The 20,183-nt window shown below is 42.0% G+C and overlaps 1 protein-coding gene across 3 annotated transcripts in view; it reads right to left on the bottom strand.

Annotated features, from left to right (window-relative positions):
* Positions 1-20,183, bottom strand: part of TMEM116 (transmembrane protein 116) — a 78,005-nt gene that overhangs the window by 31,652 nt on the left and 26,170 nt on the right. For all 3 annotated transcript variants that reach the window (XM_063454231.1, XM_063454233.1, XM_063454234.1), the window contains one exon: positions 15,896-15,988. In XM_063454231.1, coding sequence (XP_063310301.1) covers positions 15,896-15,988 — 93 coding nt within the window. The remainder of the gene's footprint in view (positions 1-15,895; positions 15,989-20,183) is intronic.

Here is a 20,183-nt window from a genome sequence, read left to right as displayed (position 1 = left end):
TGCCCATCTATCAGAATTTGTAGATCACCACCTTCAGAAATACGCACAAGAAGCACCTTCTTACTTAAAAGACACTGCCCATGTTTTAAGAATTTTGGAGAATGTAATTTGGGAACCCGATTATGTCTGGGTGACCATAGATGTCACGTCACTATACACAATAATAAAACACAACAAAGGTATAGTTGCAGTGGAACGTATTATGGAAAAAGATGAAAATATACCACCAAACTTTCGAAATTTCATTTTAAATAGTATCCACTATATTCTTAAACATAATTATTTTTTCTTCGATGATTCATTTTACCTTCAAACCACCGGCACAGCCATGGGGACCAGGTTCGCCCCCAGCTATGCAAACATATATATGAGGGATTGGGAATCCAACCACATATGGAGTGGGCATAGCTGGGTAGCGAACCTGGTCCTATGGAAACGTTTTATTGATGACATAATACTAATCTGGCGAGGCTCACACGAAGATTTGTCATCATTTATACACTACATCCATCAAAATGACTATGGTTTAAAATTTACACATGAAACCAATATCACTAGCATCAACTTTCTGGATCTAAATCTCTTCATAGAAGATAATCAGATTCAATCAAAATGTTTTTTTAAAAAAACGGAGGGTAATAGCTTTATTCACAGAAAAAGTTGTCACAAAGATAAATGGCTGGAGACCATACCAAGAAGCCAGCTAATACGAGTGAGAAGGAATTGTACAAAGAATTCAGACTTTAGGGAACAAGCCAAACATTTAAAAAATAAATTTGTGGCAAAAAAATATGAAACAACTTTGCTAGACAAAGAAATTAAGGAAATAGGAGAAAAGAACAGAAGAGACTTAATAGTATCTAATCCCAAAAAACATTCTAAGGACAACTATAATTTTTCTTTTTCGACCCAATATAACACACAACATTGGAAAATAAAAAAGATTCTCAACAAACATTGGGATATCTTACGTCAGGATCCCATTTTGGGGAAAGTGCTCCCAAAAAAAACACCAGTCATTTTCAGGAGAACAAAAAACTTAAAAAATCTATTGGCACCAAGTTATGCTCTAAAAATTCCACGCAAAAGTACGACTCTAAACATCAGTGGTTTTAACCCCTGCAATTCTTGCAAAGCATGCAAAAACCAAAAATTTACCCAAAAAAAAGAATTTATAAGCTTTACTACAAAAGAGAGATTTAAAATAAAATCGAATATAAATTGTAATACGAAAAATGTGGTATACATGCTACAATGCCCTTGCGGGAAACAGTACGTGGGGAGAACATGCAGAAAACTAAAAGAGAGGATATTAGAACATCAAAATAATATCAGGAAAAATTCAACGAAACATATAGTACCACTACATTGCAATACTTGCAATAAATTTGATTGGCGGAGTTTCAGTTTTTTGGGTATAGAACAGGTGGACCCATATTGGAGAGGAGGGGATTTGACCAAAAAGCTCTCTCAAAGAGAGACTTTTTGGATCAATTAATTAAAAACACTCCAACCCCTTGGTCTAAATTTAGATATAGATTTATGGAGTTTTTTTGAAGACTAAATGCACCATCTATTTCATATTCTGTTTCTGTGGAATGTTTGGGAATCATTGCACTTTTCTCTCATTCAAAAATTAAAAATTATTATTATGTATATACATTTTTTCATTTTATTCTCATTTCTAATTTAACTTAATTTTCATCTTTATTTTTTCATTTTCTATATATTCTATATTTTTTTATTTTTATTTTTATTTTTATTTTTATTTTTATTTTTATTATTATTCTTATTTTCATTTTTATTTTTATTTTTATTTTTAATCTTATTTTTATTTTTATTCATTTTCATTTTTATTTTTATTTTTATTTTTATTTTTATTTTTATCTTTATTTTTATCTTTATTTTTATTTTATTTTATTTTCACATTTAATTTTATTTTTATGCATTTTCATTTTCATTTTATTTTTGTAATTTTATTTTTATTTTATTTTATTTTTATTTTTATCTTTTTATTTTTATTTTTATTTGCATTTTTATTCTTATTTTTATTCATACAACCTAACATTTTTTCTAATATATTCCCCTTTTTTGATTTAGAGATATATATATCTCTTTTCTATAAGAAGAATGAGACAAAGGTGCAATGAAAATGGGTTTCACCAACTACAGTATCATCTGTACATCATATGTATAATGCATATTACACTGTAATTGTATGAGATGTCTAGTTAAAGATTCCTTTATATAGTCTTAGGTATACAAAAATATATATTTCTGGGTATGAGTTATATAAATTGTACATAGATGTAAAACAAGGAAAAACATATATCTTTATATAGATTTGCACTCTTCAATTGTGAAAATGGGTTACATTCTAAGAGATTTACAGACTCAGATTGTAATGTAAATATATGTTTTCTTCGTTTTTTTATTTCACATCTGCCTTGTAAAGATAGTGCCTTCCAGAGAACTCTCTTAACTGTTTCCCTTTCCCCCTCCCCGTTTTGTCCACCCACTTGTATATACTTTGAGTCAGTGTAATAGAACGAGTGACCAACGATCACGACCCACTTCCGGGTCTGTGAAACGCAAAGTGGAACGCACGCAACGCACGCGATGACATCATCCGGTCCCGTGAAACGCAAGTGGAACGCACGCAACGTACGTGATGACGTCATCCGGCCCCATGCCGCGAAAAAGAAAATCGAACATCAGCTGAAAGAACTTCAACACTGAATGGGGATGTATAAAAGGACTGTGGGAGGGATATATTTTATTGCTGCTATTGTATTTTATTGCACTTTATTGACACCAAGTCCCTGAGGAAGTCCAAGCTAAGGACGAAACGCGTAGGACGCTTTATGGTGACATGCTGTTTGTTTTAAACTTGAATGTAAGTTATTAAATACTTTTTTATTCATACTCTGGAAGTGCACTACATTTTTTGTATATATTTTCCCTCTCTTGAGATATATACATCTATGGATTGATGAAACTGTGAGGAGGGACAACATTCTGGACACTGAAGGAAAAATATATCACTCAAGGCTGTTTTATTTCCACAAATTTGTGAGTGACCAATTATGAATACATAACAGTGCCAGTCTCCACACAGTTATACGCTATGCTGTTTTGTTTTATTTGTATTTAGCAGATTGTCCCCTATCCTATTTGCATATACCTATTGAAGACAAGAGGAAGTCTTCGGGGATCTACCTGGATACTCCACCTATGATATAGGGGAAGTCCTGGTTTGCTTTCATTTATATTTTCTTTTCACTGGGTTGTGTTCACACATCTTGTTGTTTTTGAAGGGAGAATTCCTCTGAAGGAATGAGAGAGTTTAGACTAGAGTTCATGGAAGACTGGGGAGCAGAGAGGTCGAAAATCAACCTTTGCTTGGCTGAACTTTTACCAGAGACCTATAGGGTTAGTTCTCCATACTGAGAAAGGTGGGGAACTAAACGGTCCAAGTAGGAAACCTTAGTCCAATTCAATCTGTAACAGAGTGTTAACAGCTACTGGATTGGCAAGGGTGGACAGCAGGTTCTTGCATTCTACCGGATGGCATGTAAATGATACCCGTTACCAAAAACTACACCAATTGGGGTGAGGGATGGTTATGCAATAAGTCGGCGAAACAAGTAACATTGATATAGGCCATGTAGGGTTTGGGAAACAATTTATTTGGACACATTGTCTTGGCATGTGCCCTAAAACAAAAAGAACACACATGCAAAAACCGGCAAACACTAAATCCACAGTAACCTGCATTAAAGTTGTTGCAAATCTAGGATTTACCCAGAAAAACAATATTACGCCCAAGCTTGTCCTTAATTACCTTCTCAAGTTTAGCTGAGGAGGTCGGGAAAGGAAAGGTAGCACCCAGCTCTGGGGTATTAGGACATAGGTTTGTGTCATGTGAGGATGAAGAGCAAATACCACAAGCTGGGGACCTGAGGCCGTGAAGTGCCTGCAAAACAACTCCATGTTGAACTGACTCCAGTCCGTCTGAAAATTTAACTGAGCCAGAGCTGCAGACACCTTCGCGGAGAACAATCTATGGTAATTATAAAATGATGTACCTCTTATGCCATACTTATGCCCTTATGCCCCATATACTGAGCACACCACATCCCTATAAATACCAAAGGCCAGGGTGAACTCAGGAATTGACAACTTGGTCAATGGTGCCCCTGGTTTATCACTAGCATCCAAATGGTCCAGCCTATCGGTAATCCGTCCCAATGAGGACAACAATGACGATAGGATGGCCTGGAGGTCGGATGACTGGGCACCACTGGGGCCCTTGCCAGCCCCGGTGTTATCCGTGTTGGTGTTGAGCAGTCTATGAAGTTCAGCCTTCCTAGCAGTGGCAGGGTAGGGAATGTTCCTACGCCTTAATTCGGCCGTGATCCTAGGTATGGTCCAAGACCTGAGGGAAGACAGGCTGGCATTGTCCCCTTCGTGAGATGGAGAGATGGACCTTGCAGGAGTGCTGGGAATTTACAAATCCTCAATAGCTTCTGGCAGTTCAGACATGCTAGGATAGGACGAAAAGTTATAATATCGTACTGGCTAGCTACCTAATGCCAAGTGGCGAAGAAATTATCTAACAATAGAGAGGGGAGTCCTACTAATTGAGAGGCTCTAGCTATGTGTTGGCCCCAGGGGATTTTGTGGCCACCGAAAAATGTGGCGAGGTGTTGGCCTCTCGGTGACCAGTAAAGCAAAAGATAGCATGGGAGTGACAGGGGGAGGGCCCTCTCTATACCACCATGTGAGGTGACTAACTATGAGATGGCCCTTGGGGGTGAGTACCTCTGAGCAAGAAGGCCAGAAAAACTAAATAAGCTGACTCTGAAACCTATCAGCCAGTAGACAAATTCTTACCTTAGTACCAGTTGCAGGATGGGGAGGGGGGAGGTGTAACGGCCACTGGATTCACATACCTGCCGTATCTGATGGGTATAGAGTAGGACAGAGTAGTTGGAACCCGAGCAATACCAGTGAGAGTAATAGCAATGTTGTAGTACCCAGATCGTGACTGTTAAATAGCAGAAAACTAAATAATATGGGATACCTACCAGCCAATAGACTAGGCCTAAAATGAACCAGCAAAGCGTAAGTGGTAGTAGAACCAGTGGGGCCTAGTACCTAATAACATAGAAATAAATAAATTAGGTTATCTAGGCAGTGAGGGTCAGATCGTGGATCCCAAAACAAATCTAAAAACCACTAACCAATGTGAAATCGTAGAAATCGAAAAAGAGGAGATGATAGTTTAATAGCAGAGCGACTTCAATCTGTAATACAATACAACCAACATCAGAACCTCCAAAAAAGGATAACTAACTACTAATTGACAGAACTAAAAAAGACCCACCTACAGCAAGTGGGACAATTGAAACTGAGCCAACCAGAACCTATGAGACTTGAAAAAACCCTAAGAGGCACAGCCAAAAGAAAGGTTCAAGCCGGAAAACCTATAAAACACATGTTGTTACAACATATCTAATAGACAGAACAAACTCAGCATCAATGCGCTGCTCAATTAAATTTAAACAGAAAAGCATTTGATCAGACATTTTTAAATGTGCAGTACTCCCCTATAGCCTCTAGAGGCCAGCAGCCTATTAAGCATATACATACAATTATGCAAATGTTATAATAGGGCCTTTGGTTGTAATTATACGAATGGCCCCCAAGGGGAGCAAAGAGCCGCATAACAACCGAATGCTCCACGCTTAACCGAACACTTTGATAGACATGTTGTACGAATCGTAAGTAACGTTCGTGCGTATGAAACAAAGGGCCGAACGGGCGAGCGCAAACTCACAAAACCAATTCATATGAACCAATAAGCAGGAGAATAATTAGTCAAACTACCGCACCGTACGTTCGTATGGAAGTTAACTAAAGACTTCACAAAATAGAGGTAAGTTTGAGAATAAAGTTGGCCCGTGATGACGCTGTGCGCCTGCGACAGGGTCACAAAGGTCAACCAACTCACTGTTACTGCAGCTTCAAGACAGTAAGCGGAAGAGACCGGAGGAGAGGGGAAGTATCCCGGAGGCCTTGGACGTCTGAAAAGATTTGAACCGGGCAGCCACTTTAAGAGCAGGTAAGGTATCCACAAGGAAAGGTAAGCATAATGGCGATCTGCTGCGGACGGAACTCCAGGTATGCAAATCGCCAGACCAAAAAAGGTAATGAGGAGAGGTCTGGCGATCCTTAAGTAGGGAAATCAAGCCCCTCCCACAACCACAGGCTCAGCCTTCCAAATATATATATATATATATATATATATATATATATACCTAAGATGGCATTTAGAAGTCAGTGGTGTTGGTGTCAATGAGAAATCCCAAACCCTTAAAAATGTTATACAACCAAAAATTAAATAAAGATACTGCACTTAAATTACAAAGTATAGTGAATGTACAAAAACATTTATTGATAGTATCAGATACTTCCAATAAATGATGTAACAAGTAACATGCAAATGCTCTGCAATTTAATTTTTTTTTAAAAAGAGGACTCCTAAAATTCTAATCTAATCTTGGAAATCGGAGAAATTAATAAATCCTGTCCTCACAATCCAAAAAAAAAAAAACGGGAGGGTGCGGGGCGGGGCCTTCATGGTTGAGAGACATGCTTCACTAGAGCTCCTCTCCTATACTACAAAAACATACAGTTTTGGGTCTCATTTCATCCCCAGTGGGAAGGATTAAAGCGACAAATTTAATTTCAGACCTAACTGCAACCCACTGTAGGGGTTTTAAAGCTTAAACAACCCACCTGCTGCTCAACCTCGATTATGCGGCCTGGTGTGCACCGGCCTGGGGAGGCGGCCGATCTCCTGGACAGAGGGTGCTCGACAGCATTCAACATGAAACGGATGCCCCGTTACCTTCCCATCCATTGGACCGGTGGGGGTCATCCCGGTCCATTCTCTGTAAGCTGACCTGACCAACTTGGGGCTCGAGGCTACATCGCGATAGCTATTATACACCTCAGCGAATCCACCGCGTGGGTCCCTGATGCCACAGAGGGTAAACTCGACATCATCTCCAGGCTGGATAGGTGCTTCGAGAATTTCAGGTGCAAGGTGAAAGAAACATTTTACTGACCGGCTTGGAGCCAGCCCTGTGACCACTCACTGCAAGTGCCAACCCCAAGCCGACAGAGGAAGCTCGCAGCTGCAGAAGCACACCAGGCCTCAACATAGCGGAGAGGAAAGAAACGCGCCCCTTTACTACTCGGAGTGACACACAAGAAGTCTTCAACGCAATCCATTGCAGTGTCTCCCCGTCTGCCGAGGCTCAGTGGCCCAACTTCCACCCCTCGGCTGTGGGACTCTGATCTACACCTGTTTGGTGTGGGCTAGTTTGAACTCTGGGACTGTGTCAGGAAAAGGCTTTACCATATTCTCTCACCATGGTACATAGGTGGGCCTCCCTAATACACTACTTATCTCACCAGCAACCTGGGTATCTCATGTTGCCTATCTCATCTCCTCCTATCTTTTGGTTAATCTCTGACCTTGCTTTTATCTGCTTTTCTTAACATGCAACCAGCCTGGGGCCTCCAGGGGAACCCATCCTGATCTCTCTTGTTGATATAAGCTTGTGTTGCGGTCACCGGCCCGCCGAGCCTCACGGCCGTGCCCGACCGGCACGGCCGCACCGACAACACAAGCTTACCTGCTCGTCGGCGAGCCGGGAACCGCTCCTTCCGTTCTTCCGGGCATCACGCCCGAATCAAACATGGCGCCGACCACGTGGTCGCGCCTAAGAGTAGCTCCGCCCCCGAGAATTATACCAACGTGTGCGTGACGTCACGACGTCAACGCACACGCACGTTTTGGGGTCAGAGGTCGCCCTCTGACCAATCATAGCCTACAGAGGGGTATTTAAACCCCTAGCTTTTCCCAGTACTTTGCCCTGTCGTGGTTTCAGTTTCCTGATTTCCTGAGAGTGCTATTTCCGTGATTCTGATTTCCTGGTATCCTGATCCTTGGCGTTTCCCTGGTTATTCTGATCTCTGGTTTCCCTGACTTGGCTTGTTTTATCGGTATTGAGTATTTTCTGGCTTCCTTGACCTCGGCTTTCCCTTTGACCATTCTCTGTCTCTAGCGTATTAGTCCGGCCATTCTAAGGTCCAGTTTACGCTCTATCCTGTTATTTTCCTTTTCTTACTTTTGTAAATGTTTACATAGTTTCTGCGTGCTGGACCACATTACTAGCCGTGACATTACGACAGGGCCATGGATCCTGCAGAACTATGCAAACATATGATCGCCTGTGAAAATAGGGTGGAGGATATGGACCACAGGTTAGACCAATTTGCCCAGGCATTTCAGACCTTGCTCCAGAGGACAGCCTATTTAGAGGTCCCTCCTGTACCACCTGTGGTTCCGCCACCTGTAGTGGTTCCCGTACCACATAAACCACCGTCCATAACCCTGTCACCTCCCCCTCGTTATGGAGGTGATTCTAAAGAATTCAGAGGTTTTTTAAACCAAATTGAATACCACTTTGAGGCCTCCCCAGGTTCATTCCCAACAGATAGATCAAAAATAGGCTATCTGATGAACCAATTAAGTGGAAAAGCCTTAACCTGGGCTAACCCCTTATGGGAAAGTGGTGACGCAGTAGCCCGTGATTACAGTGCCTTTCTCACAGCTTTTAAGGCTACGTTTGAACCTAAAGGCAGGGAGAAGAACGCTGCCAAAGCCCTTATGAGAATAAAGCAAGGCAGTCGTTCTGTAGCCGATTATGCCATAGAGTTCAGGACATTGGCGTCTGAGGTTGATTGGACCAATAGTGGTCTGGTGGCTGCTTTCTCTGAAGGTCTAGCTGAGAGTATACAAGATGAGACCGCAGCTAGAGACCTTCCGGTTAATCTTGATGAGTTTATTGCCTACATGATAGACATTGATAACCGGCTCAGAGAGAGAGAGAAAAACAAACAACGTAACAGACGTTCTAATTTGTCTATAGCTCCTCGTTTCTCTAACCCAGTGGTGAGTAGCCAAGCGCCTCTTCCAGAACCTGAACCCATGCAATTGGGTAGCGCTAAACTCACTGAGGCAGAGAGACAACACAGACGTAACGAAGGGCTATGTATGTATTGTGGCAAGAAGGGACATCAAAGATTGTCATGCCCGGTTCGGCCGGAAAACTTGCACACATAAGGCACGTACGGGGACCGACCTTAGGTGTGATGTATATGTCCCCTAAATTGACTAAGGACCGTTTCCTTGTCAAAGTTACCTTGTCTTTTAAGAAGACCACTGTTCAGTGTGAGGCTATGATTGACTCTGGGGCAGCGGAGAATTTCCTAGACAAAGAGTTCTCTGCAAAACATCTCCTGCCCTTAAGACAAAAATAGAAACCTATAGCAGTCGAGGCCATTGATGGAAGGCCTCTTACCCAGCCTTTCATCACACACGAAACTCTGCCAATCACTGTCTCAGTGGGTATTCTCCACTCTGAAGAAATGACCTTTCAAATCATATCTTCACCTACATGTCCGATAATACTCGGTTTCCCTTGGCTCCTGAAACACAATCCACGTTTGGATTGGATTGAAGGAGAGATTGTGAGTTGGGGTGAGAGATGCAAAGGTGTTTGCTTTAAGCAAATCCCACAACCTATTGGTACCATTAATGTTCCTATTGCACCTCCCTTGACCACACAAATACCACCGCAGTATATGGATTTAAAAGAGGTATTTAACAAGGTCCAGTCAGAAGGGTTACCTCCTCATAGACCTTATGACTGTACTATAAATTTATTACCAGGGACCATGCCTCCCAAGGGAGGCGTTTATGCCTTGTCCCCCCAGGAAAATCTTTGTTTGGAAGAATATATAAAGGATGCTCTCAGAAAGGGTCATATCCGTAGATCCTCCTCACCAGCCGGGGCTGGGTTCTTCTTTGTCTCTAAAAAAGAAGGAGACCTACGCCCCTGTATCGATTATAGGGGTTTGAATAGGATTACCATAAAAAATGCCTACCCTATCCCCCTTATATCAGAGCTGTTTGACAGATTGAAGGGAGCTCGAGTCTTTACTAAGCTCGATCTCCGAAGTGCTTACAATCTAGTCAGGATTAAGGACGGTCACGAATGGATGACCGCATTTAACACAAGAATGGGACATTACGAGTACCTGGTTATGCCGTTTGGATTATGTAACGCTCCAGCGGTATTCCAGGATTTTATTAACGATGTCCTAAGAGATTACCTTCACATGTTCGTTCTAGTGTACCTGGATGACATTCTCATCTATTCCCCAGACCTAGAGACACATCACGAACATGTGAGAATTGTACTGAAAACCCTGTTACAGAACGGTCTTTACTGTAAACTGGAGAAATGCCAGTTTGACCAAACGGAGATACAATTCCTTGGATACGTTATATCTCCGTCTGGTTTCCAGATGGATCCCCGCAAACTGGAGGCAGTCTTACAGTGGCCATTGCCCAAGGGCCTTAAAGCTACTCAACGCTTTATAGGTTTTGCGAATTACTACCGCAAATTCATAAAGGGATTTTCCTCCGTGATTTCCCCTATAACCAATTTAACCAAAAAAGGAGCAAATTGTATATCTTGGCCCAAAGAAGCAAGAGAGGCATTAGAACGGTTAAAATCTTTATTTTCCTCAGCACCTGTCCTGACCCATCCTGATCCAACCAAACCATTTATCCTAGAGGTGGATGCGTCAGAGGCAGGAGTTGGAGCCATTCTGTCTCAGAGAGAAAGTCCTGATACGCCTTTACATCCCTGTGGATTTTACTCTCGCAAACTCACACCTGCGGAGAAGAATTATGACATAGGGAATAGGGAACTTTTGGCCATTGTACTTGCCCTTAAGGAATGGAGGCATCTCTTGGAAGGTTCCAAAGAGCCACTTTTGATCTTTACTGATCATATTGAATTTGGCTTATATTGGGGACGCTAAGAGACTGTCCTCTCGTCAGGCTAGATGGTCATTGTTCCTCTCCCGATTCAATTTCGTAATTACGTATAGGCCTGGTACTAAAAACACCAAGGCAGATGCACTTTCTAGGCAGTTTGAGACAGAGGAAGTTCCGGAACAGGAGATATATCCTATTATACCTCCTGAATGCCTCATTGCCACTACAGTTTCCGAAGTGTCTTCTCCACTCTTCTGTGCCATAATAGCAGACCAAACTCAGGCACCTGTGGGAAAACCTCCGGACAAACTGTATGTGTCACCTCAGTTCCGAAAAAAGGTACTAGATATGTTCCATGACAACCTCACAGCGGGCCATCCTGGAGTCCATAAAACTCTCTCTGCCATCTCCAGGAAGTTTTGGTGGCCTGCTCTTAGAAACGATATCAAAGATTATGTTGGGGCATGTCAAATATGTGCCGTTTCTAAAGTTCCTCCTAGATCGCCCCCTGGACTGTTACAACCACTGCCCATACCTAGTGCTCCATGGACCCACTTAGCCATGGATTTCATTGTGGATCTACCCAGTTCAAACGGGTTTAATACAGTACTTATGGTTATCGATAGATTCTCAAAGATGGCACATTTTGTCCCACTTAAAAAATTACCATCTGCTCAAGATCTAGTTCAAATATTCTTGAGAGAGATCTTTCGGTTGCACGGTGTACCCAAAAGCATAGTACCTGACAGAGGTACCCAGTTTGTTTCTAGGTTTTGGCGTTCCTTTTGTAAACAATTGGGCATCGAACTCTCCTTTTCGTCAGCGTATCACCCTCAAACAAATGGAGCAGCAAAGAGGGCGAATCAGTCTTTAGAAGCCTATTTACGTTGCTTTATAAATGCCAATCAGTCTAACTGGTATGAGCTCTTACCCATGGCTGAGTTCGCCAGGAACAACGCCACTCATGAATCTTCTAATCATAGTCCATTCTTTGTTAATCAGTGTTATCACCCCGCTGTTTTTCCTTCTGAATTCTCAGACACGGAAATTCCTGCTTTGAACACCCGTTTAGAATCAGTTCATGATACCTGGGATTCCGTCCATTCAGCTCTGCAAAAAGCTTCATTACGAGCAAAGGTCCAAGCTGACAAAAAACGGGGCGCTAATCCTGTCTATCTTCCAGGTGACAGGGTGTGGCTCTCCACAAAACATATCAAGCTTAAGGTCCCGTCCATGAAATTTGCCCCTCGGTACATAGGTCCCTTTCGAGTTACCCAACGTATTAATCCAGTGACCTATTCTTTGGCACTTCCGGCTCATATGAGAATTGCAAATACTTTCCATGTGTCTCTGCTCAAGCCCCTTACTTGCAATCGCTACACCAGGTTATCCACTCCTCCTCTGCCCTTGGTAGTGGGTGATCAAGAAGAATACGAAGTCCGTTCTATCATGGACTCCAAATTATCCAGAGGTGTCTTGTCCTATCTCGTTGACTGGAAGGGTTATGGTCCTGAGGAACGTTGTTGGGTTCCTGCTGACCGGGTCCATGCGCCCCGTCTTATCCGGTCATTTCACAACCGCTTTCCTCTTAAGCCGGGTCCTTCCCGCCCGGTGCGCGGTCTTCGAGTGGGGGGTACTGTTGCGGTCACCGGCCCGCCGAGCCTCACGGCCGTGCCCGACCGGCACGGCCGCGCCGACAACACGAGCTTACCTGGTTGTCGGCGAGCCGGGAACCGATCCTTCCGTTCTTCCGGGCATCACGCCCGAATCAAACATGGCGCCGACCATGTGGTCGCGCCTAAGAGTAGCTCCGCCCCCGAGAATTATACCAACGTGTGCGTGACGTCACGACGTCAACGCACACGCACGTTTTGGGGTCAGAGGTCGCCCTCTGACCAATCATAGCCTAGAGAGGTGTATTTAAACCCCTAGCTTTTCCCAGTACTTTGCCCTGTCGTGGTTTCAGTTTCCTGATTTCCTGAGAGTGCTATTTCCGTGATTCTGAATTCATGTTATCCTGATCCTTGGCGTTTCCCTGGTTATTCTGATCTCTGGTTTCCCTGACTTGGCTTGTTTTATCGGTATTGAGTATTTTCTGGCTTCCTTGACCTCGGCTTTCCCTTTGACCATTCTCTGTCTCTAGCGTATTAGTCCGGCCATTCTAAGGTCCGGTTTACGCTCTATCCTGTTATTTTCCTTTTCTTACTTATGTAAATGTTTACATAGTTTCTGCGTGCTGGACCACATTACTAGCCGTGACAGCTTGTCATTATTATTAAAATTGTGTAGATCACCTGTCATGCATATTGCAACTTGATCACTTTTCTGTTATACTAGCATGACTGTCAATCTGATGTCATTTGGCATGCACAACAAAAATAAAGAATTAAAAAAAAAAAAAAGAAAGAAAGGAAAAATACAGGAATAAGTCTAATCAAAGTATACGGGTACAAGTGCTGGACATCAACACAAAGCAACAGCAACAGATAGACAACACATCAAAACATGGGGACAGCTGAATGTAATACGGCAGCAAATTACATCAGTAAACATTTGTAAATGACTCTGCATTTACATGTGTTCTCCTTCCAGCATCTTGCTATTGCTATTAAACATTGACAGCCATTCGATTTATTTTATTCTCTTTAATCAGATGTTTGTTCTCGTGCAATTATATAGTGGGTTACTGAAAACACTCCAACAAACGAATATATTTTTAACACCAGCCATGCCATCAGTTCACTGGTGTGTTAACTACAGACTACACCCTCCTGCGCAAGGCGCACATTCTAGAATTCTTTGAATTCTGTTTTTAAAACAAACAACAAACTCTCTTACATGTTTTGTTTTTAAAAAAAGATGTTAATGGAAGATAACAACGTATTTGCACTTTGTTTAGAGACACAGCAATGTAAGGTATATGTACATTTGTCACGCAATGAAAATATAAATTATATATTTGTTGTTACTCTGACAAATCCAAAACATTCCTGAACTGAAAAGTGAAGTCATTATGGCAATATATCTTTAGCAGTGGTAAAAATATAAATATTTCAAGTTGTTTGAATTGTCATGGTTCCAAACATATTCTCCCATTTCATCACCCCTGGCTGTATTACCATAAGTGTCATGATATTCTGATCTCTTCCCTCTATAATCTCCATCAAACACAGAACGTTGGTTCGTGTAGACAAAACTGACTGCAACCCATGAGAGATGGACATATGTAAATAACCCCTTCTTCATGCCTTAGGACTAAACACTACTTGTAATGACCCATGGTTTTAGAGAACTGGAAATATAATTACCCACTGCTAGAGGGCAATTAGGTACTATGGATCCTTGAGGTGGATCTATAGTACCCACCAATACCCGTTACAGGCTGGCCCTGGTTCCAAATTTAATTTAAAGGAGCTTCTCATTCCTTCTCAGACAACAAATAATATTGCACTGAAACAGAAGACCGTGCAAAAATGGGATAAAAACCCAGTTTGGTTTATCGAGATATAGAGTGCAATATTTCAGTGATTTGAAGTCTATTTCAAACTACAGATTGAGAAAAGGTCTGCGTAGCTGTCTCGATAAATCTGCCTAGAATTGTATCCAGTTCTTTGCTGGTCTTCTTTTTTATTGATCTTGTAGGAGTGGAGCCACTGTTGACTGGTGACACTTCCCTATAAAGGATTCCCTTTATTCAACACTTTCAGCTGCTTCTGTGTGGTCTCATTCATTGAAAGGCTACTCCAAGCACCATAACCACATCAGTGATCTGAAGTGATTATGGTGCCTGGAGTCTGTACAGTTTAACCCCTTGGCTGTCGGAGGTGTAACTCACCATGAGGCATCATAAGCCAGCCCTGAACAAGAGATGCAGGCTGGTTAATTTCAATTTGATCATTGATTGATTAATTTCAATGTGTCATTGATTAGCTCTCAGCTATTAAATGGCGACTAGATCGACTTCTGCAGCTTTTCAGAAGTTGGAAGTGCGTCCAACTAGCAGGAGAGGAGCCTGAGAGCGCGGTGGTGATCAAGGTAAGAGGGCAAACTGTTACTAAATATTTTGCCCCATTAACAAGGTGCTCCAGGCATCATGACCATTACTACGGGCTTGGAGTCACCCTTTAAGCAACATTGTCAACTTAAACTGTCTGAGAACGAATAAGAAACCCTGGAAATGACGTCTGTGACACACAGGTACTGTTACAGTCTGAAATAACTATATTTCCTCTATTAAAAGTGTTTGGTTATATTATTCCCTAATTTAAAGGACAACTCTAGGCACCCAGACCACTTCAGCTTAATGAAGTGGTCTGTGTGCCATGTCCCTCTAGGATTAACCCTTTTTTTTATAAACATAGTTTCAGAGAAACTGCTATGTTTATAAATGGGTTAATCCAGCCTCCAAATCCTCTAGTGGCTGTCTCACTGACAGCCGCTAGAGGCGCTTGTGTGATTCTCACTGTGAAAATTACAGTGAGAGCACGCAAGCATCCATAGGAAAGCATTGTAAATGCTTTCCTATGAGACCGGCTGAATGCGCGCGCAGTTCTTGCCGCGCATGCGCATTCAGCCGAAAGGGAGGATCGGAGGAGGAGAGCTCCCCGCCCAGCACTGGAATAAAGGTAAGTTTTAACCCTTTACTCTCCCCAGAGCCCGGCGGGAGGGGGTCCCTGAGTGTAGGGGCACCCTCAGGGCACTATAGTGCCAGGAAAACGAGTATGTCCTTTAAGGAAATGGTGCAGACAGTGACTCTCATAGCTTATCTGTGGTATAGAGTAAACTTTTTTTTTAATATTAAGGCAGAAATGAATCTATTGCTTATGAATTTGAAGAATGTATTCATCCAAAAGTAGTCTGGATAGAAGCATAGAAACAGACGGCATTTTCATTTGTCAGTGTAAAGTTCCTGGAATAAAACGTAATACCATCACGTTATCATCATGATACAGCTCCCATCAAACTAACCTTGTGCAAATCATTGTCCAGTTTTCTCTTTAAGCTTTTGCCCAGCTCCCATATGTAGTTTAAAGTGTAGAAAAAAGTAGATATGTACAACATCTGTGGAGAAAAACTGAAGTTTAAAACGCAGCATTTGCAGGTGGTGACAATCACGGCCAGTTCTAGACCTTCTTAACCCCTGAGCAAAATAAGCGTTTGATATAATTAACCCCATATTCTCCTTTTGTATTATTCCCAGTAGAGGGCTGGTCCACAGCGGCAAGTGCCCCCATCCCACCCCTCCCCTGTTTCTTTTTGTTGTTGCAAAAAAAATAACAAACTCTATTGGCATTGTAAGGACTACTAATAAATGTGTTAGAGAAAAAACATGAGCATTGCATGGGAAAAAAGGTGAGTAAAAATACCTTTTGCATGCAATCGAAGGGGGACCACTTAACCGAAATAGTTAAACACTATAGTGTCAGGAATGCATGTTTGTATTCCTGACACTATAGTGTTCCTTTAAAGACCAAATGTTATACTTTATCTTTATCCCATACTGTTACCAAAATACCCAATGCCAGTATGGAACACCCTGCTTTTGGCAGTTCCATGTAGCCCTGCCGTTATTAATCAAGTGGGACACTCCATTTTCGAATAACTTCCTCCAAGAACAGGTTGCTATGACAACATAGACAGCCATTGGTCCCTACCAGATTAACTATGTCAGCCTTTATTTACATCAGTAAAAGCTCATGTTGTTTTGACTGGTCTCCAACCATCTGACATGCCTGTTTATTGTCTATCTCACAAACCAGAGGCGAGTGACAGCGGGCGGTTTCATTTTGTAGCTGCAAGCAAACACCACAAGATAGACAGTCTGTCAGTAAAATATTTCCAGGTCAGTGAGCAGCAATCAAGAGAGTGCAATTAGAGATCCCTGACCTCAGGGCCTAGTTTTAGGCCGAATAAGAGAGGTCAACGAATGTGCCTGGTTGGGGGAGTGGTGCTTTCTTCTTGCACCTGTCCCCAGGTGGACCACCTTCTGATAGTATGGCTTTGGCCCTGGTGCATTTGAAAGGTAGCTAATGTGAAGGTCAATTTCAAAGCTAGGTTATAATTAACATAGACAGCTTAATGTACCAGTTACAGATAAACACATACATTTCTCATGTTCATTAATCAACAATGAACATGGCTTCTTACAGAAATGCATACTGACATTTGCCAGATCTGCACACTGTAATGAGTTACTAAAATTGCCACGTTAGGCTCTCGTCTATACACGGAATGGTAGGGAAAGGATTTTAGAAAAACAGTAATGCCTTGGTGTAAATGGCTTGTTTTTAGTGTTTAGACATTTATTATTGACATCACAGTAGTTCTGAATAGTTTAAAAAGCAAACAAAAATTGCACAAATATTTAAAAGACAAAATCACAGCTAATATCATATGCATTCTGATTGACTGACTGGTGCCTTCAGCCAATTAGAAAACAGCTGCAATTCAAAGCATGTCACCCAGTAAAAATTTGTTCTGGTGAGTAAAATCATTCCCTTCAATCTTTTTGCTGTAAACACTGTCTTTTCAGATAAAATGCAATGTTTACATTACAGCCTAGTGATAACTCCACTGGCCACTCCTCAGATGGCTACTAGAGGTGCTTCCTGGGGCAGTCCTGCACACTATGCAGTACTGCCATTCAGTGCCTCCACCCTCTACATGGAGACACTGAACTTTCCTCATAGAGATGCATTGATTCAATTCATCTCTATGAGGAGATGCGGATTGGCCAGGGCTGTGTTTGACTTGTGCTGGCTCTTCCCCTGATTTGCCTCCTTGACAATCTCAGCTAATCCTATGGGGAAGCATTGTGATTGGTTCAGACCACCACTTCTGATGATGTCAGCAGACAGGGGCAGGTCTGAGGCAGACAGGGGCAGAGCCAACAGCTTCAGACTTGAATACAAGTAAGATTTTACTGTATTTAGGGAAGCAAGGAGGGGCAAGGGGGTTTAGATTATGGTTTCAACACTATAAGGCCAGGAATACATGTTTGTGTTCCTGACCATATAATGTTCCTTTAATGAAGAGGATAACTTCTGGCTATAACAGGTATTTTTAATCTAAAAATAAATAAATATATAAATAAAGTAAAAGTAGGAATGGCCCATACTTTTTTCTTCTCACTTTTACTATTGCATTCATTACCGTTTGCATTTATATTTGATCTTTTTCTAAAGCACTATTTTACAATAGTTATGTCTGAATTACTGTGTGTCTAGAAACTTCATATAGAGAGCATTGAAATCATTTTCTTGAAACTAACATTTGAGTACAGGACTGAATTCCTCATTTTGGAACCCTGCTACGTCATGTATTTACAAGCACACAGGGACAATATAACCACCACTACATATTATATATCAGCATCTTGGCCTCATATCAAAAGAACATGTGATGACAGAAATAATTATGTTTCGGTTTGGACTCAGTGAGAGACTTTCCACAGCTTTATGAAGTTTGGAGGAACGGTATGTAGCCAGGCCCTCATGTATCAACTATTATGTTATTTCTAGTTACTATAAGACTGCCATTAGTTTAAACCATTTCTCATGGAAAGGCAGCTAAAATAATTATAAAAATAGCAATATTTATTACATATATGTTATTGGTTCTCAGTGTTGTCACTAGGATTTAGTTTTGACAGCAATAACCTTAAATCCTATGGCCGCTACTCTGTAAGTGTATTTTGCTCCCTCGCATTCATAGTGTCTATGGGTTTACATTCTAGAAAAGTCCTACACTAGTTTGTTCCCCTCGGTGCTCCATCCAATCAAAACAAAGCTTTTTAAAAAATAAACTTGTCCGTTCCCTTTATACAAAAATTATGGAGTTCAAGATGGATGGACCCCTGGGATATGTGGTGTTCGATTAGCAGTAGATATTAAGAGTAAAACTCAGCCTGGTGCTATAATAACAGAGTAGAATGATGGTGAGAATCCATCTTCCAAGGCTTAGGCAATCCCTGCTCAATAAAAATTATAAACTGTTACTATCTACTTCTTCTAGCCATCAAAATACCACAAACTTACATCCTCTGGAGATATTAACTAGGCATGTGCATGGGGAAAATTTTCGGTTCGGTTCGGCATTCCGAAATTCGGGATTTTCGCAATTCGGGACTTCGGCACTTCGGAACTTCGGCAACTTTGGCAACTTTGGAATTTCGGGACTTTGGCACTTCGGGACTTCTATTGCAGCCGCTTGGTAGATAACTCCCTAATTCCCACAGTATTAGGGAGTTATCTACCAAAATGCTGAAAGACCTAAATTGGTCTTTCAGACAAATGTACTAATACTAAGTAAAAATGACTTAGTATTAGTAAATTTTGCCCCTACTCGCTATACCGCGAGTAGGGGCATGTCTAGTAAACAGTGAGCAGCCTGTGGCTGCTCACTGTTTTAAAAAAAAAAAAAACTATTGCCCCCCCGCCCCCACCCCTGAGCGGTGGGTGGGGGCCCTAAATACTAATAGAGGGGGTACCTAATGTCCTCCCCCCTGGCCCCCACCCCTGAGCGGTGGGTGGGGGCCCTAAATACTAATAAGGGGGGGAACCTAATGTCCTCCCCCTGGCCCCCACCCATGAGTGGCGGGTAGGGGCCCTAAATACCAATGGGGGGACCTTTTGTCCCCAAACCCCTAGTCACCCCTCCCCCCCCCAAAAAAAATTATCCCCCTACCTACCCCCCTCACCCTAAAAAAATGAGGGGGGGGGGCCTTTAACTAAGAACCTGTAAAGAAAAACAAAAAATCTTCTTTTTTCAGCCCCAAAAAAGGCCAAATAAAAAAACATAATAACCGACGCAATAAAAAAAAAAAAAAAAAACAAGCGCAAAAAATAATAATCCATCTTCACCCATGGAGGGCTCTGCGCAGACTGAGCTCCGCAGGGTGGGGGAAGGCTTATAAAGCCTTGCCCCGCCCTGCAATTAGGCTCAGAGCACTCTGATTGGTGGGTTTAAGCCATCCAATCAGAGTGCTCTGACAGGTAAATGAAGAGACTGACAGGTAAGTCTCTACATTTACCTGTCACAGCACTCTGGTTGGTTTGAAATCCACCAATCAGAGTGCTCTGTGTCATTTTACACAGCGTGGGAAAGTTCTTTGGAATTTTCCCACGCTGTGTAATTTGACTCATAAGACTCTGATTGGTTACTTAATCCACCAATCGGCACTTCGGCACTTTGACACTTCGGAACTTCGGCAACTTTGGCACTTCAGCACTTCGGAACTTCGGTAATTTCGGAACTT

Source organism: Pelobates fuscus, chromosome 5 (genome assembly GCF_036172605.1).
Source record: "Pelobates fuscus isolate aPelFus1 chromosome 5, aPelFus1.pri, whole genome shotgun sequence".
Lineage (NCBI taxonomy): Eukaryota > Metazoa > Chordata > Amphibia > Anura > Pelobatidae > Pelobates > Pelobates fuscus.
Note: the sequence above shows the minus strand (reverse complement) of the source record. Positions and strands in the feature narration are given on the sequence as shown.